Source organism: Anastrepha obliqua, chromosome 5 (genome assembly GCF_027943255.1).
Source record: "Anastrepha obliqua isolate idAnaObli1 chromosome 5, idAnaObli1_1.0, whole genome shotgun sequence".
Classification (NCBI taxonomy): domain Eukaryota; kingdom Metazoa; phylum Arthropoda; class Insecta; order Diptera; family Tephritidae; genus Anastrepha; species Anastrepha obliqua.
This window is the reverse complement of record NC_072896.1, coordinates 23,326,269-23,352,802: the sequence shown is the minus strand read 5'-3', so window position 1 is coordinate 23,352,802 and position 26,534 is coordinate 23,326,269. Positions and strand designations below refer to the sequence as shown.

Below are 26,534 nucleotides of genomic sequence, written 5' to 3'. Positions count from 1 at the left end.
TAAAATAGCACGAGGGTATTTGTGTATGAACGATGCTGAAACGGAAAATTTTATTATTTCGAACTTGCATAGAAACTTTGATGCAGATTTATTAAAATTTAACTTTTCCTATCATCTGAGGTCATTTGCTGAAAATTAAAAAATGTGGCAACATGTTTTCCCCAGATTTTCCCTGTCATCTAAATGTTACACACAAAGGGCCTTTCGAAAGGGGTTGGAGATTGTTCAGCAACACTTTGCGCTAGCGGAGTTGTATGATATCTCTCTATATACAGAGATCAACTTGGACAGAAACCTCCGGAATGTGCGAATTGCTATTCTGAGCGACAGTCTGGCAGCACTCAAGGTTTTGTCATTGGCCCTTAAGTGCATCGAGAAATTAAACTTGCTAGGAATACACAATCGCATCCGGCTCACATGAGTCCCAGGAAGCAGGGAAATAACTGGGAATGAGTAATAGGATCCGAGCTCTTCCTTGTTATGGCACAACACGCCATCAATGACAAGCTTAGAAATAAAGTGCTAAGGCTAAGAGGTGTGAGCTTGCACCAAATAATGGGGCTACTCCAAGCGAAGCTCCTACTGGGGACTGCAGCAATCCACCTCGGAGATTCCAGCACACCTTCTTCTCGAATGTGACGCTATAGCGTTGAAATATCTCGGTCAGATGCAGCCAGAAGAAAGGCGCATACGCTCAACCCAACCCTGCTCTATCTTAGATTTATTAAGTGAGCTGGCTTTGGATGGGATGCTGTGAGGAGTAGAGGGCACAAAAGCTTATGAGGTCGAAGTGCAAACCGTATTTTAATTCAATCATTCATGGAAGCAATAAAGCAAAAATCGCAAGATGCATTAAAAGCTAAAAATTAATACTTTGAAAGGGACGATTTGCATTATAAACAGGTGGAATATTTTTTTTATGAATAAATTTCAAGGGTACCGGCAGGCAGTCAGTAGACCGGTTTGTGGTTAGAGTCTTCAACCTGATCATGACGTAAGAGCCTAGCTTATCTTATTAAATTAGAATATAAGGGTCTGGCCCTATCCCCTCCTAAACTGTTCCATCGTATCATATGATTTCATTCTGTAATCTTTAGATTGTCAATTCCATTCACAGCCACACATTTTACATTTAGTAAAATAGGAGAATATTTATTTGCCTTCAAAATAAAAATGAAATCAAAAATTCAATGGAATGCAGGTATATGACTCAAACTGCCGATCACTACGTGACTACCAATGATTTTCTGTTAACTTATCTTTTATTTATCTTGGACAATTTACAGAAATTAGAGAAACGAGTAAGTAGAGAATATTACTCGATCATAAAGCATTCATATTTCAGTCTTTTTAAGAGCAAATGACTTGTTTATATATTTAATATGGTTAAAGGAAATAAAAATAAATCAACTAAAGAAAAATTATAGCTACGGTGTGCACAAAATATCAAATAGTACACACGTATTTTTGTATCATTGTACTCATACATACATAGGTGACTCAATAGTTGCTTAAAAAAATCATAATAATATTTCAGCTCTTTATTATGAATTACTGGTATAACTGCTTTGCTTAGAGCTTCTGTTATGCTTTCTTCCTCCAAGCGAAAAAAAAATTATGCACAACAAACAGATTTGAACTCTGCTTGACCTATTAAATATGACAGATGTGAAATTACTCTCATCAATCGTCAATTCGTGCACTTTCAATTAAATATTCAGAATAAATTTATTCAACACGGTCATCAATGCACTCAATTTAACGAAAATTTTTCAACTACTATTTGTAGCATATAAAATACACACACTGTATACACATACCAATATATATATATGTATATTAGGGTGGCAGTTATTTTGCAAGATTATTTTTTTATTGGTGCTACCCCCCAGATTGGTTCCTTTATATATAAAAATGGTGGAAAAAAAGTTTGAAGTAAATCTGGTAAGTGGAAAGTGTGCCCCCGGGCCTTCAAAGTTTCAAAAAACCCGAAAATTCGTAGTATAAGTACTAGTAGTAAATAAAGAAGCCGGTCACTTAGTTTATCACATTACAATGATAATTCAAATTATTACGCTTAAAAAAAATATATTCAATGCAGAATCTACCAAGTCGTTCGACCCTTGCTTTTTGACAACTCTGTCAAAAATTTTCCATTTTTCTTCAATTTCTGAATTACAAAAACAAAACGGAAGTTAAAATATGTGAGATAACTTATCAACTGATCACATTTTGAAATTCGAAATGAAAATAGATTTCTTCAAACAGATTTCCGCGCATAAAAAGTTGGGTTCGCATTTTGACTAACGTACACATCGTGTCTTGGATAATAAATATCAATATCAAAAACTAGTACTAGTATCAAATAAAGTAGGCGCGCATGTCGTTTATGAAATAACAACGGCAATTCAAATTTGTATGGCTAAAAAAGTTTTGTATTAAAGTTTTTTAAAAAAATCATTAGTTGCGTACAACATTTGAAGTGCAGACATTCGGTAGTACAATGTCGCGACCTCTATTACGAGAAAAAGTTTATCTGCTCGGGTATTATTCAAATGAAATGTTTGGAAACAAACTTCCATCTGTAAAACAAACGTTACAAGTTTTTTTTTCAATTTACGGGTGTGTAAGTTAACAATACTGCAATGCTTCACTAGCTGTGCGGGAAGTGCTGATATATTGGGAGAAAGCCCGAATTCCGACGCAAGAACTAAATAACTGTATACCAAAGTTAGAAGGTCTCTATCAGCAGTGGCGGCAACTTCAAAAGCATGCTGCAAGAATTCGTTGAAAAACTCGAGGATCTCTTCGATATTGCACACGCCAATGCATTGAATATCATATCCATTGAAGAAGATAAGCAGTTCTTAAACAATCAGTGGATGAAGGGACGCCCGGGGTTTATGTATGGAATTGATTACCAGCTAAGTGCGAAAGAGACTCGAGTTTCTGAGCGAAAATTATGAGAGGAGAAGAGAACAGAACGAAGCAATAATGAAGTTTTTCAATTGAGTAAGTATGATGACGTCGAGTTCAAGCAGCGGAGAATATTTAGAAGCGCGTGCTTCAGAGGAAATTCCGCATTGCTCAAAACATTTGTCTGTACCAGCAAAACAAAAAACGAAGACGTCAAATAATAATAACTCTTAAGCTTGTTGCTGCTTTGGATAAGTGCAAGATCAGTGACAGGAATGCAGTTCATATTCTTATAGCTACACTTGAAGCCCTTGGTCAAGATGTGGAGAAATTCATTCAATTCTCGTGAGAAACTCCGCGAAAAGAAAACTATCGAAATCAAAAATATCTTTAAGGATAAGGAATTGCCTGCCGCTACGATACATTGGGATAGTAAATTACTGCCATCACTAACAGGTAAAGAGACAGTAGACCGACTTCCTGTTATTCTTTCAAATTGCGGTGCTGATCAACTTCTTGGTGTATCTGCATTGCAATCAGGGAATGGAAAAAAAAAGGCAACAGCTGTTTGCGAAACCCTTGCGGAATGGGGCCTTTAAGACTACGTAAAAGCATTGGTTTTTGACACTACTGCTTTAATACGGGCGCTTTTAATGGTGCGTGTGTTTTGATTGAAAGCTTTCTAGAAAAATATCTCTTATATTTGCCTCGCCTTGCCGCCATCACATATACGAAATCATTTTAAAAGCCGTTTTCGAGGAGAAGATGGGTAAAACTACCGGCCCAACCGTACCAATCTTAAAAAAGTTTCAAACTGCTTGGCCTAAAATAAATGTAAATAATTTTAAAACCGGAATCGTGAATAAGAAGATCAGAAAACATTTGTGGATGGCTAAGGCTATTTATTGCTTTAAGATATTCATGTTTCGCGACGAATTTAAATTATCACTGCGTGAGGAAAATCCAATTTGTGATATTTGCATTTTCATTATCTGTATATATATCGAAGCGTGGTTTTATGCACCTTCTGCAGCCAAAGCACCATTTTTGGATTTCAGTGTTCTTTCCAAAATTTATAAATACCGGACAGTTAACGATTTGGCTTTACAAAAAATCAAAAATCATTTGTGGTATTTATCACCTGAATCCATCGCCTTGGCCTTCTTTGACCCAAATGTGACGGCAGAATCAAAAATTAAAATGGTAATTAAATTCAAAATTAGTCGTGAAACTGATGCTGAATGTGAAAAAAGTATTAAAAGGATAACCGTGGAAACAAGCCAAGTTCCTGAATTATTAAACCAAGGACTTGAACAATTTGTCTCCAACAAAACAAAACGATTCTTTGCAAGATTTAACATAAATGACGAATTCCTGTGCACAGATCCTGCCCGGTGGCACAAACATGAAGATTTCGGCCAAGCTTTAAAAGTAGTTAATAAACTTAAAGTAACAAATGATACGGCGGAGAGAGGTGTTAAACTAGTAGAGGATTTTAATAAGTTATATACAAAAAACGAGCGACAAATGCAGTACGTGCTCCAAGTTGTAAGTGACTATCGACAGAATTTCCCAGACAGCAATAAACAAACTATATCTAAAAATAAAGATTTTTAATTAATATTTATTTTATTTTATTCAATGAATTATTTCTTTTTTTTATGCATATATGTATACTAATATAAATACTGTATGGATAATAATTTCCTTCTTCAATTTATATATGTATAATTTAATATACTTTACCAATTAAATTCTTTTACTACTTATTTACGCTGTGTATATACTCATGTAAAATAAAAAACACACTTTTAATGAAATTAAATGTTTTTGTCATTTTGGGGTAAATTTTGCATATTGAAAGGCTCGGGGGCACACCTTTCCCCTATCCGATTGGCACCAAATTTCACAGAGGTCATTTTTATATAGAATGGAACCAAACTGGAGGGTAGCCCGCGAAAAAATATTGTATATAAAAAAACAGGTCAAATAACTGCCACGCTAATGTATATATATGTTATTTAGATAATAAGCATCAATTGGCTTACACACGCATACTTTGTTGCACACTAATGGATTCAATGTAAATAAGAATTATTTTTAAGCACCGCTTAAGCAACTTGTGAAAAGCTTTTATAAATAATAGCAATATGAGAGATATTTGTGTCAAATTGTGAGCTGCAACAGGTGAAGAAAACATACACTCACACACACATTCATACAAATTATGAAATTTGGAACTTGGAATTGAACACAAAGTTGGATGCAAAAAGTTTTTTTTTCTGTAGTAAGATTTGGAACAACATCAAGACGCGCGCCACAAATAGGAGGAGGCGCTCAGTCAAACACCTAACAAAAATGTACAATTATTTATTTTTAATTTTTTTTTCTTAGTCATATGCTTCTTACCCAGAATAGACACATTATTTACATAAAGGTACAAATAAATTCGAAAACTTCAGACTTACATGGGCTAATGAACCGGAAATCTGCATTCAAATTAGACTACAAAGCCCTATTATACAATTCCATTATAAAGCCAATATGAATATAGATATGTACATGGATATACAGTCACTTACAGCTTATGTGATACAGATACGATTTTTTGTAAAGTGTTCTACGAGTATATTTCATAATATTTTGCGAAAATGGAAAAAACAGAGTATGCAGACAAATCTGATCTTAAAAAGGCGATACTTGAAGAGTGAAACCAAATTAGTCCAGAATACACAAAAAAAAATTGGTGACTCCATGCCACGTAGACTTCAAGCTGTAATTGATAATAAAGGATACCCAACAAAGTACTAAATACCTTAAAATTTTTAAAATTAGAGATAAAAAGTTGCTATTTTTTAAGGTAGTAGTCTGGTCAAATACTCATTTTTTATAGATATTTTTTAGGATTTTTTTTTTTAAATTGCATCTTTTAAGCTGCGGAGTGAATTCTCTGTATGTTGTTTCTTTTTTTTTTCTTCTTTTTTTAATAAAATGAGAGGACACTTTTTTGTATTTAATCTTCAAAAATGAAATAAAGCAAAGTAAATAAGAAATTTAATGTGAATACTTTATGAAATATAGAACACTTAAAAATAATCGTATCTGTATCAAATAAGCTGTTAGTGACTGTATGTATGGTGTACAGCTTTAAACACTACTGGTTCACCAAAAAACTGTATAATCCCAGACCAGATACTTAGAATTATCTCAGCAGCGCTATCAAAAACTTGAATATACACAAAAATTTTCAAATATTCATGGCGGAGACGAAATAAAATATAGCAGTTAAAAATATCTAAAAAAAATTGCAGACCCGCCCGAACCCTCACATGACATGGGCATATCCCGTCTGGAACAAAGAGATCAGCCCGCATTAGATGGAGATGCGTAAATCAAAGAGAGCGCACGCAACGGGCAGATAGTCAGATTCAGATTTAAAAACTACTGCTAAGCTTGCCTCAAGCGATTCAGTAAATAAAACCATGTCTGTAATATTGTCCAGCTTACTTAAGAAAACAGATACCTGTAAAATTTCGAAAAAAAAAATGTTTTTCATAAAATGTTAATAATCCTTTAAGAATATGTCAAAAAAAATTTAGAACATAAATTTAAGTATTTCTTATATTATAGATCGTCAACCTTGACGACTCTATTCTTTGCGTTAGAGCGCTGGTATAGTTACGTTGCCGACTTTAGACGCGTACACGATAACTCGAAAAGTTATTGACCGATCTCCCTGAAATTTTGCACACATCTTTTTTATGATATTACTTTCTATGCGAATTTACAATTTTGAAAATTTTTTGAAAAAATAATTTTTTCGAAGCAAAAATAGTAGGAAAATTCGCTCCAAGATTCGTTGTTTTTTTTTTTTGAAGCAAAATTTTTATTTAATTCATATAGAAATTATGGCATTAATAAGCAACAAAATTTTTAGTTTTTTGTATTCAATTCACTGACCCCGCTGCGACCTTCCTGAAAGAATTGAGTGTAAATCCGCCATTTTAAATGATTAAAATAAAAAAAAATTAAAAATTTCTATTATTTTAATGTATAAATAAACTGTATGCCAATTTTGAAAAAAATATATTGACTTCTTCATTTTAAATAATTTTAGTGAAAATCAGGGAAAATATATATTAGTCGTTTACAGGTATCTGTCTCCTTAATTCCTGTTGTCCTGATCTTCTCGTGGAACATAGGACCTGACTTTTCTATTCGTAAAATTCATTTTTTTATCACTTGACTGGGGTTCTGTAGGGCTTGGTTTGGCAATTGATTATAACTAATTTACGGGCTCTGGTTTTAAGCTTTTCAATTCCGCTATTGGATGAGACACTTTGATACTGCTTTTGTCATAAGAATCGCTACACCCTCTATGTGGTCTTCAATCTCCGGCTTGCCGCAGTAGACAAAACCAGTTTTATGAGCATTATCCGAAATTGTTCCCCTTCCGTTTCATCTGGCTCCTTTAATGGCAAGGATATCAATTTTGTATCGGAGCATTTCATTTCGTAATTAATCCTACCCGGCTTCCTATTCAAAGACTATTCCAACTCAAACAATTTCACAATACCTTAATTTTAATTATGGCCAAACAATAACCCCTTATCTCTACAAGCATTCGTTCATATCTTGATAAGTACGGATGTCACACCACACTTCAACATTTTACATGGAGTTCATTCATTGCTTACGAAAAGCAATAAATATAAGAGTTTAAGTATATTTGTGAAGAATTGGCAGCATTGAACTGTCAAGTTTCACTGACACCTTTTCATTTGAACGAAAGGCCGTGGTGAAAAGTTTTTTTGAGATATGCTATTTAGCATAAGAATGATAGATACCAGGTTTGCTCGTTAGGTATGGTGAAAAAAAAAATTGTTGAGGGGAACTTGGGATTCTATATCATTCACTTTGTGTTTCACAAAATTTAGCTTTAACTATTAGCATTCGCGAATTAGACAGAATCAGCTGAAGGCTGCAATGAGGATGTGGGATGTGTTTAACAAAAATACTGAGATTGTGTTGGTGACATCAACACAAAAATCCACCAATGTAACTTCGTTGCTATCTGAATGACGACTGATTGGGCGAGTGTGTGAATACATGTAAAATGATCGTGAAAAATTCGGCTGAAATTCCCAAGTGACGAGAAAGCCAAAGTTCCCCTCACAATTTTCTTTTTCACCATAGCTAAATAGCAAACCTGGTAATCTATCATCCTTGCGAAAGGCTCTTGTTGTTGTTTGGATAATACCGTTGAGGTGACAGCCCTGGGCCGGGTATAAATCCGGTTTGTTGTTGTTTGCTGTTGTTGAAATCCTTGATATGAACTGAAATTTTCTGTTTTCTTCTTCCTTATTCTTCAAAATTGTGAACGTTTTTTTTTATTTTTTCCTTTATCGCTCGTTTTTAGGAACTTTTCGCTATCTTTTGAATGAGTTCGCAATCTTTTTATACGAGGGGTGCCTTTTATATTTCGGGATTAGAGAACAAAAACAAATTTTAATCAACGAAAATCACTTTATTGTTTTTCAAAATATTCTCCATGAAGATCTATACACTTTTGCATGCGTTTGAACCAATTGTCGAAGCACTTTTGCCACTCTGAATGAGGTACCTCCAAAACATGCATTCTGAATGCCGCAACCGCTTCTTCAGGTGTCGAAAAACGTTGACCTCTCAGTTTGTTTTTTACGTACGGGAATAAAAAGAAGTCATTCGGTGCCAAGTAAGGACTATACGGCGGATGACCCATTAATTCGATGTTTTGGGTGCTCAAAAATGCAGTTGTTTGAGCCGATGTGTGAGAGCTCGCTTTGTCCTGGTGAAGAGTGATCCGTCTTTGGCGATTGGTTTTTCTAATTTCTTGGAAGACAACTGGCAAACAAATGGTTGTGTACCACTCAGAATTTACTGTTCTGCGTTGCTCTAGTGGTACGGTTGCGACATGTCCAGTTTTTCCGAAAAAACAAGGCGACTATTTGCTTGGAAGTGCTTCGTGCGCGAACAACTTATGTTGGATTTGGCTCATCTTGAAACACCCATACAGTCGACTGCTGTTTACTTTCGGGCTCATACGCGTAAATCCATGATTCATCACCTGTCACGATGTCATAGACGTGTTTCGAAGCCCCGCGATCGTATTTTTTAAGCATTTCCTTCGACCAATCGACACGAGCCTTTTTTTGAGCGATTGACAAATTGTGTGGGATCCAACGCGAACAAATTTTTTTGACAGGCAAATGTTTATGCAATATTGAATGTATGCTGGTCCCACTAATGCCTAAGATTGTCTCAATCTCACGATAGGTCACATGACGATCTTGCAATATCAGTTCGCGCACAGCATCAATGGTTTTCGGAACAACAACTGATTTTGGACGACCTTCACGAAATTCGTCTTGGAGTGAACTACGACCACGATTGAATTCACCATACCATCGATAAACACTGGTCCTTGATGGAGCTTCATCGCCAAAAAATGAATTAAGTTCATCCATGCAATGTTGCTGAGCTAATCCACGTTGAAAGTTGTAAAAAATAATCGCACGAAAATGTTCACGATTTAATTCCATTTTTGGACCGAGATGAATCTTTTAAGTTACTTTAAACAACACAAATAGCGCTGGTATTTCAAAACGTTCTGAGTACGTAAAAGCCAAAAAATGTCAAACTTTGCGATACAGCTGTCAGTTCGCAGATTGCAACACCAGGGTTGCCAAATCCCGAAATATAAAAGGCACCCCTCGTATGACTTTATTTTACAAATACACATAACAAGATATCAATTATACACACAATGTATTTACAACGACATGGCTCATATGTATCAATCAAACGACAGTTAATTTGCATACAAAGCGAATGTATAAGGGGAAATCACTAGAGAGGTTGTTTTTTTTCTTACTCTTCGATTTATTGAATTCCAAAATATCAGTTGGATTGTTGTTGTTTTATTTGTTTGTTTACATTCAGATTGGAAATTGGACAAAATATATGAAAATTTTGTTTTTGTACCACTGCTATCATCTTGCCTGCAGCTGGAGAGATGCTTGAAAATTAGAAGGAAGTTCAAGTACCCTCACGGTTGGTGTAAAACAGAGTTTGTTGCACGAAATTTTCAGGAAAACAGAGGATACGGTGGATCACTTGAGACTTTCAGATATTATAATCTGTGATGAAAGGAAGCATTGGTTCCTGAACGCTGTGTCATATCCTCCACTGTTGCCAATTACAAGCTCAAACTTTACTTCTCGCCCATTGCCCAGGAGTAAGTCATGAATCCGGCCAAAGTTTTACTAATTTAATTCGAACACTTCAAACGATACTCTGGAAGCACTTTGTTTACATTTATTTATTAGAAATAATCATTATGACAATTGAGCATCCAAAGCAAAGATGAAATTTTTTGTTTTTGTACTACTGCTATCATCTTGAATAAATTCGCTTTACGTATGGGCTCACGAAGATGCTCGCATTGCAGAACGACATCCATATATATTACATAAGCCATTCTTTTCTACGTCTATTAGAAAAAACAGCTGAAGACACATCTTGAAGACTTTCAACAGAGAAACATCACCGGATGGAGACCAACAACAAATTCCAAAACTTGCTCATTCATTTCTTCCACTTCCTTTTTCGAAACCGAATAGTTAAAAATCAAAAGTAAGAATTTTTAGAGCTCTAACCAAAAAACGGCCGGAATAGGAACAGAGGTTTTTTTACATGGCAATGCTCGGCCACATTTTTTGCAAAAATTGGATCGATCAACGCATGACCCAAAAGAGCAAGAGTTTCTCTAATACGAAATCCAAAAAGATAAAAACGCGGTAGAAAAAAGTTTGAATAATACACATTGGACCATTTTCAAAATAAATGTCTTCGAAGTTGGTGAAGCATCACCAATACGATTTTGAAAAATCTTCAACGCAGATATCTACTTCGACCGATAGTATAAATGTATCTATGTATGTTGAAAAAAACTCGATATACATATAACTTACATCGCTAAAAAAGTTATGAAATCATATACGGATGTGAAATCATAAACCGATTTCCCCGCACTTCAGTTATTATCACAAACTTTTTACAAAATGCTTGACACCTATGTAAAGTGACATCAACAATTTTTTCATATAGCCATGCACCACAAATCGTGACTCAATCAATCTCTTTCTTGTAAACCAGCTGTGTAAAGTAAATAATTCTCGACGAGTTTAACATTAACTTCCAGCCCAACGAAAGTGCAAGGGCAGAAGTGAAGGCGAAACATGATAGCGCAACTTGACCCAAACAAAGCAAAAATCGTACGCATCACCATAAGAAATATAATATTATTGAAAGCAAAATCGAAAGCGGATGAGAGAGAAAATATACTGCATGTGGGTCGCAAAACCTTATCTTTGCATAACAAGTGCACTTTGATACAAACTTTCATAATTTGCACGTTTACTTGGATTTTCGTAAAATGCAAGCTATAATTAAAAAATTATGACTCAAAAAGACGATTTGCCTTACATGCATGCGCTTCTTCGCCATGCCATGCCATGCTGTGTTTGCATAACCAGACTTTAAGGCTGACTGGTCTTTATATCGCGACACTATTGAAATTAACTGCACCATGTAGTAACATGCCAATATGTAAAATAACAGTTTTCGATGCTTTATTCTATCACCAACTGTGGCAAATGTCACATGCGTCCAATTAGACAGTTCCTATTACACATACACCTACATATGTTCACAATATAGCAGCGCGACATATTGCAAATATTTGATTATTTATTTAGTTTTTATAAAATTAAAAAAACAAATTTTTATAAAAATTTTTAACAAATTTTTTATAAAATCTTTTTTTTTTATAAATATTTTTTTTTGTTTATAAATATTTTTTTTTGTTTATAAATATTTTTTTATAAATATTTTTTTCCAAATATTTTTTTTTATAAATATAAATTATTTTTATACAACTTCCTCTTGCTATAAATTCTGTGACAAATTTTACAAAGCAGACGGTAAGAACAAATTCGCAAAGAAAACTTCCGTTATTTTTGCTTTTGTTCGTATGCATTGTCTACTCATAAATTTAACTCAGTTTCGTGGCAAATTTCGCTTGTAAACAATGAAGTGGGTAACATCGAAGAGATTGCATTACTTAAATGAGATAAAAGTACAAGTAAGATTTACGAATTGCTGAAAAAAACTTAATATTTCGAGAATGTTTGTTTACCGCACGATCAATCGTTTTTCCCAAACGTCTGAAGTGACAGACATAGAAAGAAGTGGTCGTCCTCGCGTGGTTCGAACCAGTACAGCGATAAAAAGCCATTCGAGTCATAAAAGCCTTCTTCGACGACGGCCACGAAAATATTCGATTCACGGATGAGAAAATTTTGACAAAAAATGTTGTTCCAAGGGTCACATCTCTTCATTTCAGCGAAAAAGGGGTTAATACTGGCGTTAAAGTGTACCAGGAGGATGTCTTAGAAGGCGTGGTGAAGCAGTTGAGCAGTACTCTCATCAGTGGAGAGCTTTGGATCTTCCAGCAAGATTCCGTTCCAGCCCATGAGGCAAAAACGCCCCAGCAGTGGCTAAAACACGATATTTCTGGGTTCATAGCCACAGAAGATTGGGCGTCTGGAAGCCCCGATCTGAATCTATTGGACTACTGTTTGTGGTCGGAATTTGAGAGCATGCCCTGTCGAAGACCTCACAGAAATTTGGAGAGTCTCAAACAATCTTTAGTTCGAACAGCGACGTCAATATCTATGGAAACTGTGCGTGCTGCAATAGCTGAATGGCCTAATCGTGTGAAGGCTTGTGGAAAAGCAAATGGTGACCATTTCGAATGAAAATTAATTTTTTTTTTTCATAATTAAATAAAAATAACTTCATTTAAAGAAGTATTACAATTTCATATTTATAACGGAGCTATATATATATACAGTAGGGAGCAAAAGTGTTTCCATAGTTAACATTATCAACTTTGTGGGCCAATAAAATGCAAACGAATGAAGCAAATCAAAAAAACTTTTAGTTCGAATAATATGTCTTTAAACCTCAACAAATTGCCGTATATGATAAAAACAAAACAGAATCAGTAAAATATTCAAACAAAAAAAAACAAAACAACTCCCATGTGTACAATTAATTAATTCTCTTTTCAGCAATAGACATGCAGTTTTACCGTTATATGTTTTGTTTGTTCATTCTTCGCTTATATGATCCAGAAAATCACGTGTTTCTTATTATTCGAAGCAGATTTGTTGATTTTAGCTATTAGTCTATAAAGTACCGCGAAAAAATGAAGAAGCTTTCGTCTGATGTCGAAAATAGTATTATTAGCCTAACTGAAAGTGGCTGTTCGACTCGTGCTATTGCAGATCAGCTTAAGATTTCCCATTCAGCGGTGTCCAAGGTCCAAAAAAGACGGAATGTTGCCCCCAAAAACATTATTAAGGGGTTATATACCTTGTGTTTTTCAAAAAAATCAAAATAAATTTTATTTCTTTATCGTAAAGTACAATCCCTTGAGAACATTTTCCAAAAATTTCATAGAGATCTGAGCAATAGATCGAAAGTTACAGCGTTTTAAATTGTGCGTCGTCACGTCCTGAGCGTACGGCCTCATGCGGCGCTTGAAACTTTAAACGCGATTATCTCAAAAACGTGTTTTTCCAAAAATGCTTTTGCGGTGGACGCGATTGCAAAAAAAGTATTCAACCGATTTTTATAATTTTTTTTTTAAATTGTTCGTAATTGATGTCGCCTCTTAGTGAACGATCAAATTTTTATGTATAAATTTTTATTTTGCAGATATGAATTTTTTAATGCCAATTTTAGGACTGTAGAAGTGGAGTTTTTTAAAAACATGTTCCTATTTTCACAAAAATCAAAATATTTAATATATTGATCGTTCACTAAGAAGATATAACCCTATACTAATGAAATCTTTTCGATTTTTTGATTTCAGTTGACTTGGTGGACTTGAATCGCGTCCACCGCAAGCCTCTTCCAAAAAAAGGGTCTTGGGGGAAAACGCCATAACTCCGCCATTTTTAAATATTTTTACACAAACAAAGCCTTTTTTTTTCTTTAAACATTGTAATATCCAATAATAAAAACTTTTATACAATAAAATTATTGCTACATATCTTTAAAAAAAACCCAACTTTCGCTAATTTCACCGGACCACAAGGTATATAACCCCTTAAAGGCCGTAAGCGCCTCTTAAAAGTCTCTGACGCCAGACTAATGATGTCGAAAATGAGATCTGATAAGTTCCTAACACCAAAGAAGGCATCTATGGGCATAGGAGTCGGTGGACAGCTAGAAGAGCACTGGCTAAGATTGGATATGTGGCAAGTGTGAAAGAAAATAAACCAGCTCTATCCGAGAAGAATGTCAAGCTCGATTGAAATTTGCCCGGGAACACAGAAACTGGACTCTAGATGACTGGAAACGTGTTATCTGGTCAGATGAATCCAAGTTCAACCGTTTTCAGTCGGATGGCAAGCAATACTATTGGCATAGGCCCGGCGACAAGCTTCAAAAACACCATGTGAAGCAAACCGTCAAGAATGGAGGAGGCAATGTCTAAGTTTGGGGATGCTTTACTTGGTGGCACATTGGACCATTACAAAAAATTGATGGTATAATGTTAAAAGAAGACTACCTCAATATTTTGCAAACCCAACTATCAAATTTTCTGGACAAGTGTGCACATCCCGAAGAGGAAATTACTTTTCAACAAGACGGGGACACTGCCAAAATTGTCCGCGAATGGTTAAAAAGCCAAAATTTTAAGTTGATGGAGTGGCCAGCTCAAAGTCCCGACCTCAATCCGATTGAGAACCTGTGGTCAATCGTGAAGCGACGGCTCGGGCAATATCAATCAGCGCCATCCAACCTAGACGATTTTTGGAAGCGTGTAGAACTGGAGTGGAACCGAATTCCAAAAGAAACCATAGAGAAGTTGGCCGGGAGTATGCCAAACCGAATAAAAGGTGTAATAGCTAATAAGGGTCTGTGGACAAAATATTAATTTCATATCATATTTCATTTTGTTCACTAAAGGTGCAAAATTGTACACATGCGAGTTGTTTTGGTTTTTTTTGTTTGAATATTTTGCTGATTCTGTTCTGTTTTTATCATATACGGCAATTTGTTAAGAATTAAAGACATATTATGAGAACAAAGGTTTTTTTGATCTGCTTCATTCGTTTGCATTTTATTGGCCCACAAAGTTGAGAATGTCAACTATGGAAACACTTTTGCTCCCTACTGTATATATATATGAGTATATAATTGACGCTTGCATCCTTTTTGGACGTTTGGCCGAGCTCCTCCTCCTATTTGTGGCGTATGTCTTGATGTTGTTCCACAAATGGAGGGACCTACAGTTTCAATCCGACTCAGAACGACAGATGATATATTTTATGAGGCGCTTTTTTATGACAGAAATACACTCGAAGGTTTGCAATTGCCTGCCGAGGGGCGACTACTATTAGAAAAAACTCTTTTTTCTATAATATCATTCGGTGTTTCATGTACAGAGATTCGAACATGCGCACTTCCGAATGGTAAACATGCACCAACCCATTCGGCTACAGCGGCCGTCAGGTTTTATTAAATAAGCCAAAAACTCGCCAAAATATCGCTCTTACCCACAACTACGACCTATTAATGCATTTTTATAAATACATTTTACCAAGGCGATAAGCGTATAACCCAACTCATGAAGTTCTTCTTCCATTGGAGTGGATCTTGAATAGATCTCCAAGAGATTTAGATTTAGGTTGGATGTTAAAATAAACCCGTTTTTCCTTTTGCCTTTTTATTTATTTAAATTAGGTAGCACAAAATGTATCATAATCGGTTAAAATACATATCTGGTGATTCATAAGGCGCCCGCAAAACCTTCGTTTCCTCGTTCATGCATACAAACTGTATGCCAATATGCGTGTGTATATGTACGTGAACGGAAATAATTTTTTTCTCTATTTGTATATGTACACACATTCATATATTAACTTGTAAAAAGGCTTTTCATGAAACTCTAAACCAGAATAGTAAATTATTTAATTTTATTTCACTTTTATTTTAATTTTTTGTTCTTCTTTTGCTGAGCTTACATTTTATACATTATTCAGGCATCATATTACCTCGTCACACCGCGGCATATAAGAAATCTTTAATGATCTACTTCATATTTGCATTGTATAAATTTAAGAAATCGAAATAGTCGAGTTACAAATTATTTGAGATCAGCAAAACCGGGACATTGCTGATGCCACATTTCACTTCGACTTAACCATGGACTGAAAACCAAATTTGTATATATCCTAAAAACACGACAATTGCCAACTCGTACATGCCCCATTAGCATTTTTTAGGAGTGAGAAGAAGTAACGGGCAATTACTTTGCATTGCTAAAACTTCTTGTTGTCACTTTTAAGCTATTTGGCGATAAAATCAAGAAAAATATTCTTCGACATCTCTATTAGTCTTCGGAATGACTCGTGTTTTCCCCGACCAAGGGCAACCGCCCCAGTGATCTGGCCTTATCTAGTGCACCGCACCTATATTCTTGTTCTTTGCTTTTTATTACTATTATTTGCTGTGAATATCGGTAATGTAGAAAAATAAAGTAAGTTAGAACTAAAATTTTACACTATTTTATAACGATAATTATTTCTTTCATTCTGCAGCAGTAATAAAAGTGCAATTGGCAGCAGACCGGCGAAAGAGCGCTGATAGAGATATGGGGTGAAAAGTCAACGAGTAACGTGGCTGCCCTAAAGCCGGCCACATACTTTTAGAAATGGTGTGGAGTTGCAGAATCAAGAATTTGTGTACCCGGATGTTGGAGGAAAAAACGAAAATGCACAACATGACTGCACGGTTCCCTTGAAGACAATTTTGTTTCTTTCACTATTCTTAAGGCTGCCTCTTCGACATAAAATTGTTTTCTTTTTAATTTTGTTTGCCTTCATTATTATAAAATAACTTTTTTTTTGGAATTCTCTTGTTATTGAATCAATATTCAACGTTTGTTAATTTTACTTCCTTGTTTTTGTTAACATTTTCGATAAAAATGAGGAAAGACAACGGTTTGTTCGTTATGCGCAAAGGAATTGTGATTGAAACAGTTGGTGCCTCGCGTATCGGCACCCGCGACCCGCGTCACTGTTGACAGTTATAATTTTGAGGTTGTAAGAGACTTCGTTCTTTTAGGAACCGGCATTAACAGCGGTAATAATGTCAGCCTTGAAATCCTACTGAGAATCTCTCTCGCTAACAAGAGCTTCTTTCGACTAAGTAAGCATAAATTCCTGTCTCGCAGAACAAAACTAACACTTTATAAGGCTCTCATCATGCCCGTCCAAATGTATGGAGCAGAAGCTTATACTCGTATATATGTATATAATTGGTGCGAACACCCTTTCTAGTTGTTTGATCGAGCTCCTTCTCCTCTTTGGGGCGTGCGTCTTGATTTTGTTCCACAAATGGAGGGGCCTACAAGCCGACTCCGAACGGCAGATATTTTTTATGAGGAGCTTTTTTCATGCCAGAAATACCATTGCCATTACCTGCGGACCGGGCGACCTTTTCTTCATTTTGGTGTTTCACCGAAGTTCGAACCTACGTTCTGCGAATTTCGAGTCACGCACGGATTGTTTGAGAGAAATATTCTGGGGAAGATTTTTAAACCTTTGCACCTCGGCGACGGCAAGTATCGTAGGCAATGAATAATGAGCTGTATGAGCTTTATGACGACATAGACATAGCGCAGCGAATAAAAATCCAGATGCTTCTTTGGCTTGGTCATGTCATTCGAATGGATACAAACGCTCCGGCTCTGAAAGTATTCGATGTGGTATCAAATGGTGGTAGCAGAAGAAGATGGAGAATACTTCCTTATTCTTGATAGAAGAAATAAAAAAAATCTGATAAAAATTGGATAGCCTATATTTTCATTACAGATTAAAGGCTTAAATCTACACTATATGACACTCCACAAATAGGAAGAGGAGTTCAAAGGAGGAGGAGGCCAAACACCTACCAGAAGTAGACGCACTAAATATTTCTTTATTTATTTGTTATATGTTTTAAAGAAAAAGTAAAAAAATACGTTTTTCGCCTTAAAATGTTTCTTTAAAAACTCTCATAAAACAGATTTACACTGGCCAAGGCTGCCTTTCGAGAATAAATGATAATGGAATTTTGCGCTTACTGAAGAAAATATTTTATATTTAGTTACTACAACCACTGCTCATTCAATATTTCTTCACAAAAAGATAAGGATGTTGATTGTTTGTATAAAAAGTTACAACAACCACTGCTCATTCCATATTTCTGCGCAAAAAGATAAGGCCACAAAAGTTTCTTAATAATCCAATCTGGGCGACATTCCCATCAGCGCTGTGTCTGAATGGTTTGGCGGTGTGAAGGAATGAGAAGTGAAAATGAACAATATTCCGAATAGCTTTCTATCTGTATGGCTTGGGTGGGGGTGTTTTTCAAAAATGACAAAGCAGAAAATAATTTTTTTCTCAAAAACAAAAATTATTTTTTTTTTTAATTCGTCTAACTCAAAAAAATATTTTTTTCTCAATTCGCCTTAAAGCTTCAACACGGCGAAAATCACAGAAATCATTCCCACGACTTTCGATTTCATGTTACCGGAACGAACGCACGGATAATTATAGACTTAAAGAAGCATCCAGATAAAGCGGCTCCAAGCATAGTTAAATTCCCAAACTTAAAAGTAAGCAGCAGGACTGTGCAAAGAAAGGTATGTGCCGATGGACTAAGAAATTATAAGGCAGCTAAAAAGCCATTTATTACACGAAAAATTCAATTAAAACGTTTTTAATTTGCTGTCAGTGAAGAGTTTGGCGACTGTATAAATAATTTCGCATGAATCTATTAGGTCTATGAATAAGTTCGTGCGGTTTTTTTTCGAAATTTGAATTTCGGATCATTCCCATGGCTTTTAAACGTTTGGAAATGGTTGATTGATCAACTCCCAAAGTTTTTGCAACCTCTTCTTGCGTTTGAGCCGGATCTTGATCGAGCAATTCCTCCAATTCGGTATCCATGAACTTTGGCGGCGCGGCCAAAATCACCACTTTTAAAGCGTGCAAACCACTTCTGGCACGTTCGCTCAGCTAGAGCATGCTCACCATAAACTTCCACCAAGATACGATGACTTTCGGCTGCTTTTTTCTTCATATTAAAGAATTCCCCGCAAAAACACATTATTTGGCACGAAATTCGACATTTTCAAGTGTGGTAAAAATATTGTTGTTTACGCTTCAAATAAAAAACTTATACTGACGTTTGTGCATTACGACAGTAGCTCTCCAATGAATGTTTGGAAATGTGGATCGATGGAATAATAATCAAGTTACGCCATCTGTTGTAAAACCGCACGAACTTATCCATATAAATGTGAAATATTCAGACGGAATCGATAAGATCCGTCACATTGTCCAAGTACACTTAAGCTTGGCGAAAATATTTTTGGCTTGTGGAGATATTATTCTGGATTCTGCACCTGAAAAATAGCGTAATGCAACGATGTATGTTGTAAAGTGTAATGCTTCCGCATGAAGTGTAGGAAATGCCCCTTTCATGGTTATTCCAAAAAGCAAACCACAAAACTAGCAGTAAATGAGATCGAAACTGAAAAATTAATGTTCTCAATCGTCTTGATCCAATAATAAATTTCTGGGAAATAGCAGGACGATGGGCAGGGAGGATAGTCAAAAATAAGCTAATTGAAATTGTAAAAGAAGACTGGTTAAGTATTCATCGAGAAGACATAAATAGCTATATTTAGTCGCACTGTATCTATACTAATATTATAAAGAGGAAAACTTTGTTCGTTTGTAATGAATAGGCTCAAAAACTACTGTACCGATTTTAAAAATTCTTTCACCATTCGAAAGCTACATCATCCACGAGTAACATGGATTTTATTTTGGAAATATGGCTCGAGATGTAGGTTATAACGTGGACCCGGGTAACCTTCGGATGTGTATGTACAATATGGATATCAAATGGAAGCTGTTGGTGAATGCTTTAGTCCAGAGTATTTTTCATGCCGCTCCGTGACTAGGGTCTCGAGATAGAGACCAAAACGTGGACCCTAGAATGTGTTTGTACAATATGGATATCAAATTGAAGCTGTTGGGAATGCTTTAGTACAGAGTATTTTTCATGCCGCTCCGTGACTGAGGTCTCGAGATATAGGTCAAAACGTGGACCCGGGTAACCTTTGGTTGTGTATGTACAATATGGGTATCAAATGAAAGCTGTTGATAAGTGCTTTAATACGGGGTAATTTTCATACCTATTGATGTGTAGGGTCTCGAAATATATGCCAAAACGTGGACCCGCCGTGTCTTTGCACCGAATTAAACCAAACTTACGCACATTGTTAAGTAAGTATTGAAAATGGGTTTCGTAAAGCTTGGTTGTAATTCGGAGCACTGGCAACAGGTACAGCGTTCTTTTGAACCAGCCATAATGTCGCTTACTTTTTTAACGCTTGGGGCGGAACTGAACTGTCAAATTGACAGTGTGAGTTACAATGTGTCAATATTTCTTTCTGATTTGGATGCCATAAGGAAAAACGTAAGTGCAACATGTAAAAATTGTTTGTGAATTTTTTTGGAGTGGATTTTGGAACAGTGAATAATTTCTTACGAAATTTGAGAATTTAATGTGAAATCCGAATGAAATTATGTGTTCGTGGAAAAAAAATTTTTTTTCGTTTTTTTTTTTTTTGAAAAATATAAATGGATAATGGTTAAAAAAGCTCCAATGCTTAATAAAACATATAAATTGAAACGAAAAATTCATTATCAGGAAAAAAGACGATTGTTTCTTAGTTATTCATATGCGTTGATTTGAAATTTAAAAACAATCTTCTTTTTTCCTGATTTTCAATTTATATTTTATATTTACTCAAAAACAAATAGAAAAACAAAAAATATTGTTTATGCCAAAGCGCTTGAATAAAGAATAAAGAAATAAATAATATGAAAATCATATATTTTCTGTTCTAAACCATATCTATTCTATTTTAGTGTGCCCAGCGAAGGGGGCCGGGTTTGCTAGTATTTTATAGGTGCAATTTTTATCGTACGGAGTGAAATAAATTCTACGATTGTTTGTTTTCTTAAAATAACTATTTCTTTTATAATATTTATTTTTATTATTCAGAATAATATTTGCCAGTACAAAATATAATAGTGCCAGTTCAATTTGTTTTGTACGCCACTGTATATGTATATATGCGCACGTAAATGTAAATACAATTTAAGAAACATTTGTTATTTTTTAAATGTCAATAATTTAAGCCAATAATTTGAATTCCGGCCGATAATATCACAACAATTTGAAAAGTGTGTTGGAAATTGTTAAAACCTGTTTGTTATACAAGTTACACGGTCTATTACACATCATAGCGCAACATTTTATTTTTTTTTTTTTTTTGCAACATTAAATACATTTGCGTTTACTCACGTCATCTTGTCGTTTATTTTGGTGGATCTTAGTCTCCGTAACTATCCTATACAAATGCCTATTTGAATATGTGCGGGCACATATTTTTATATTTTCCAAATATTTTTACTATACTACTATTTAATTAATATCTACTCACTTGCAGGCTTCCAACGAAGAGATTCGCCAGCACAGCAAAAAATATAATATAATAAGCCCTTTCGATGCGACATCTGCGTTTTCTTTGTACAACTTGCTCCATAGTAATCTGCACTTTCACACCTTTATTTTTTTTTTAAACACGGAGCACCCGCCGGTATTCCACACGGCAGCAAAACTCCGCGGAAATTAGTATCGCCTCAAGGTAATGGCCAAATACGTTACTTTAACTGCGCTCTTATTGGATGCAACGGAGGTCAACGTAATATGTGAATTGCATACAAATTCCGTTAACTATATCCATACATATAAAGGCCCGCGTACCTATGTTTATACGCCTGTCAGTGCCCTGATGTCAACATACAAACAAGATTATGTTAGTATCCTACGCTTAATTTAATATAACCGAAGAATGTAGGAATGGTTTGTCTGTCCACAATTTTTTCTTTGCCCAATTTTTGAGTTTGGGGTTTTTTTTCAGTCTCGATATGCGATAAAATACTTAAAAACGAAATGAAATTATATTTTTTCCGTCCATGAAAATTCCATACACGAAAAAATTACTTGCACAAATCGATAATTTGCGAGGTCGCAATTTGCGTAGCACTTATTTAAACACTCCGATTCGCAACTGGATATAATCGATTGGAGGACTATCCGAAAGTATTTTATATTTGCTAACACTTTTCAAAATTTTTTAAAAGCATTTTGCAATAGAATTGAGAAAAAAATCACATAAATTACTGACTCTGTAATTATGAACCAAAGAGCAGCTAATAACCAAAACGTTTGCTTTTATCATCCGAAACTCTTATTGTGAACGAATTCACCACGACTTTTGCTGATTGGCTGAATAAAGAAATGTCAAAGCAAATGTTGCCATACTGATACATTTTTGTTCAGTTGACTGTGTGATAAAATCAACTGGAATAGCCGACACGGTAAACAGGAAGGAGTGTTATTAACTTTAGTGTGATGCAACAAGGTATAATGAATTACTTAATGAAACAATGTAACTCTTCAACTGTGATGTCAGTTCTAGAGAATAATTGTCAAACGAAGCAAAACGTAATGGAGAAAACAGAGATTATGCAGATGTAGCAGAGTTTTTCCATGTCGTGAAAAAAAGAGGTTGTCTGTAAAGTCGGGGTTTACTGACGATAGTTTAACGTGATAACGTCATAAGAAAATATTGATTGAATGGTTGCATTTTTCAAAAGAAAATTTTAATTTTATTTGTTTGATAGATATTTTGTATGGATATAGAGAATGAGTTAACATAACATAACATAACATAACATAACATAACATAACATAACATAACATAACATAACATAACATAACATAACATAACATAACATAACATAACATAACATAACATAACATAACATAACATAACATAACATAACATAACATAACATAACATAACATAACATAACATAACATAACAAAACATAACATAACATAACATAACACAACATAACATAACAAAACATAACATAACATAACATAACATAACATAACATAACATAACATAACATAACATAACATAACATAACATAACATAACATAACATAACATAACAAAACATAACATAACATAACATAACATAACATAACATAACATAACATAACATAACATAACATAACATAACATAACATAACATAACATAACATAACATAACATAACATAACATAACATAACATAACATAACATAACATAACATAACATAACATAACATAACATAACATAACATAACATAACATAACATAACATAACATATCATAATATAACATAACATAACATGCTGTTCAAGGTAACGGCGCATGAGCAAGATAACGACGCATTTTTTGGTGCGTGCAGCCGGCTACATAGAATTATAAGACGTTATCACGTCAAAAAATAATAATAACATTAAAACAACAGGTATTATTAACAAACTTGGTTTTATTTTAAATTCTTCCAGTAAATCAAATGAATAATAATCAATAAGAAGGCATATGCAAATACAAATACGTGAATTTATATAAGTACATATGCGCATATACATACACATATACGCTCACTTAAGTACGAGAGAGCAAGATGTCGAACGTTGCCGTTCGTTTGCTTTGTTTGCTTTGTCGTTCGTTCCGCGCTTTCGCTTGCAGTTCATTCAAGGTAACGGCAATGAGCAAGGTAGCGACACATGAGCAAGGTGACGGCAATGAGCAAGGTAACGGCAAATGAGCAAGGTAACGACAAATGAGCAAGGTAACGACACATTTTTTCGTGCGTGCTGTGCGTGTACTTACGGCAAATGGCGAGCGCTATCGAGTCATGCTGACTGAATTTTTGTTTCCAAAAATTAATCAATTAAATAGACGACATTTGGCTTTATCGGAAATAGTAGCCAAACATTGTACTGATCGAATGGACCATGTAACATGTAGGCGCGATGGACATCCGACATATATTCAAAAAATAAATGCCTTGAAATTATATTCTTGTTTATCTTCTTCTTCTCCTTAATTAACGCGATAACCGCTTACGCGATTTTGGCGGAGTTTAATAAAGGCGCCAGCCGTTTCTTTCTTGTGCTAACCGGCGCCAGTTGGACACACCAAGTGAAGCTCAGCTCTTCTCCACCTGATCTGTCCAATGTAGAGGACGTCTTCCTCAAATATCTATTGAAATTATCCACCAAATTATAATCAAAAAAAATCATTCCGATAATATTTCTGTTTTTCATTATCATTTTCAGTTCGGAAGCTCTTCAAAAAATACCCGTTAATTAAACTTCCTATCAAGAGTATAGGCAAAATTTTTAAATCAGACTGTTCAAGTATTTCGCATCACTTTAAAATAATTTAAAAAATATTGCATTTTTCTATATAAGTAAGTTAGTAAGTTAAAAAACAGTTTTACTTTACGTTTCTTTTTTGAAGACAAACTATGATTTTTTAGGGACTGAATTAGAACTTGCTGATAAAACTTTAACTGATAATTTCCAAGTTAAAAGCACATAACCAAAAATACAGAAAATCTATTTTTAACGAAATTTATTATCTATTAAAAATATATTAAAATTTAAGGTGGCCCAAGTTTTATTTGCTCTGCCTTTTGTTGTATTATCTGTTACTCGAATGAGAACCAACAAAAATCACCCATCATTAACTAGTACGAAAAGCCTTGTTAGCGATTTTTCGTGGCCTTTATTGGTTGGTGAAAGGGGGGCATGCGTGCACGTATGTACAGCTATTGACAGCTAATTAGAAACGACACTTATTTCAAAATAAATTTTCCATTTTCCTTTTAAACACGTATTTTCATAACTTTTTGCCAATTTTATTTAAACATATGATAAACTTAAAAATTAGTGGAAAACAATTTAATCCCAATTCTTTATTAAATATATATATATATTTTTTAAAGCATGTGAAATGCACGATTTGGATAGGGCAACTAATTAGAAACAGTAATGTATTATCAGATCAACATAAAGATTATGTTAGTATTTGGTTCCATAACCCTTTTGCTTCAACACTGCCTCACATCGATTGCGCATTGATGTAATGAGTTTCTGACAGCGCGCCACAGGTATTGCTTGCCATGCCGTTTTTACTTCGGCAAAAAGGACATCTATATTTGGGATATTTTTGGCACTCACAGTTTTTTAACGTCACCCCAGAGATGCTCTATTGGGTTTAAGTCCGGACTGGATGATGGCCATTCCAAAACATTGATGGAATTTTCGTCGAAAAACTGTTTCGTCAACTTTGCCGTGTGCTTTGGATCATTATCCTGTTGAAACTTCCATATAACAGGCAAATTTTCCTCAGCCCACGGCAACATTACATTTTTTAGTATATCGACGTATTTCTCCTTATTTAAAATTCCATAAATCCTATGGATTGGGCCAACACCATTCCACCATAAACATCCCCACACCATGATTGATCCTCCACAATGCTTCACTACCCGTGAAACGTAGCGAGGATTGAATTCTTGGTTGATTGGCCGTCGACATACCTTCTGTCATCTAGGCCTCTGCGATTTATCTTGGTTTCATTGCTCCAAACGATATATTTCCATTGATTTGGAGTCCATGACCAATGGGATCTCGCAAAGACTACTCGCCGTCTCCTTTGTATCTTGGTTAGAAGGTGCTTCTTGCGTGCTGCTCTGCCATGCAGTCCAGATTCGACCAGACGCCGAGCAATTGTCCTCTTGGATATTTCGAAATTATATTGATCCTGAATTTCCCGTTGGATGTCAGTGGAAGTCTTTTTTAGGTCTCTTTTGGAGATGATTGCTATCTTGCGGTCAATTTCTGCGGAAGTTTTCCGGGGCCTTTTCTTACGTGGAACATTGTCAACAGTCTTAAAAAGTTGGATATGCTTTAAGGCGTTAAAAACCATTTTTTTTTTGAGCATTTGACTTGCTTAGAAATTTCACTGTACGACTTTCCTGCTTTACGAAGGTCAAAAATGGAGCTCCGCAGGGCAGGTGTACAGCTGCTGCTTTTTCCCATTACACATCTTGAAGACGAATATTTCAGTTGCTTTTAAACAACCAATTTAAAATATATACATACCAAAAAGTCGATTATATTACTATTAAAATAACACAACTTGCCGAATATGCTTCCATTGAACAACTGTTTCTAATTACTCGTCTCAGTTTATTTACCTTGAACTAAGTAACCCATGCACTGCGTTGGATAATATTAACGGTACTTCAATTACACAACTACAAAACTAGGCGCATTGGGTAGTAAATAGAGTAACAAAAGCAATGCAAATGATTTTAAGAGAAAAAATAACGGTAAATTTAAACAGTTTAATATTATGCTCATCAAGCGTTTATCAAAAGGGAGCGTTTCTAATTAGCTGACAACAGCTGTATATGCACGTACATATGTAATTACAATTCCTGAAGCAATGACATTGAAA

The 26,534-nt window shown here is 35.0% G+C and overlaps 1 protein-coding gene across 4 annotated transcripts in view; it reads right to left on the bottom strand.

The window, feature by feature from the left end:
* LOC129248210 (NPC intracellular cholesterol transporter 1) overlaps positions 1-22,401 on the bottom strand; it is a 55,464-nt gene extending 33,063 nt beyond the window's left edge. For 3 of the 4 annotated variants that reach the window (XR_008582607.1, XM_054887676.1, XM_054887677.1), the window contains exon 1: positions 21,602-22,401. Coding sequence is in view for 3 of the 4 variants with exons in the window: in XM_054887676.1 (XP_054743651.1) it covers positions 21,602-21,703 (102 nt within the window). In the remaining variant the exon portion in view is untranslated. The remainder of the gene's footprint in view (positions 1-21,601) is intronic. The other variant, XM_054887675.1, reaches the window with a different exon arrangement.
* Positions 22,402-26,534: the final 4,133 nt, after the last annotated feature.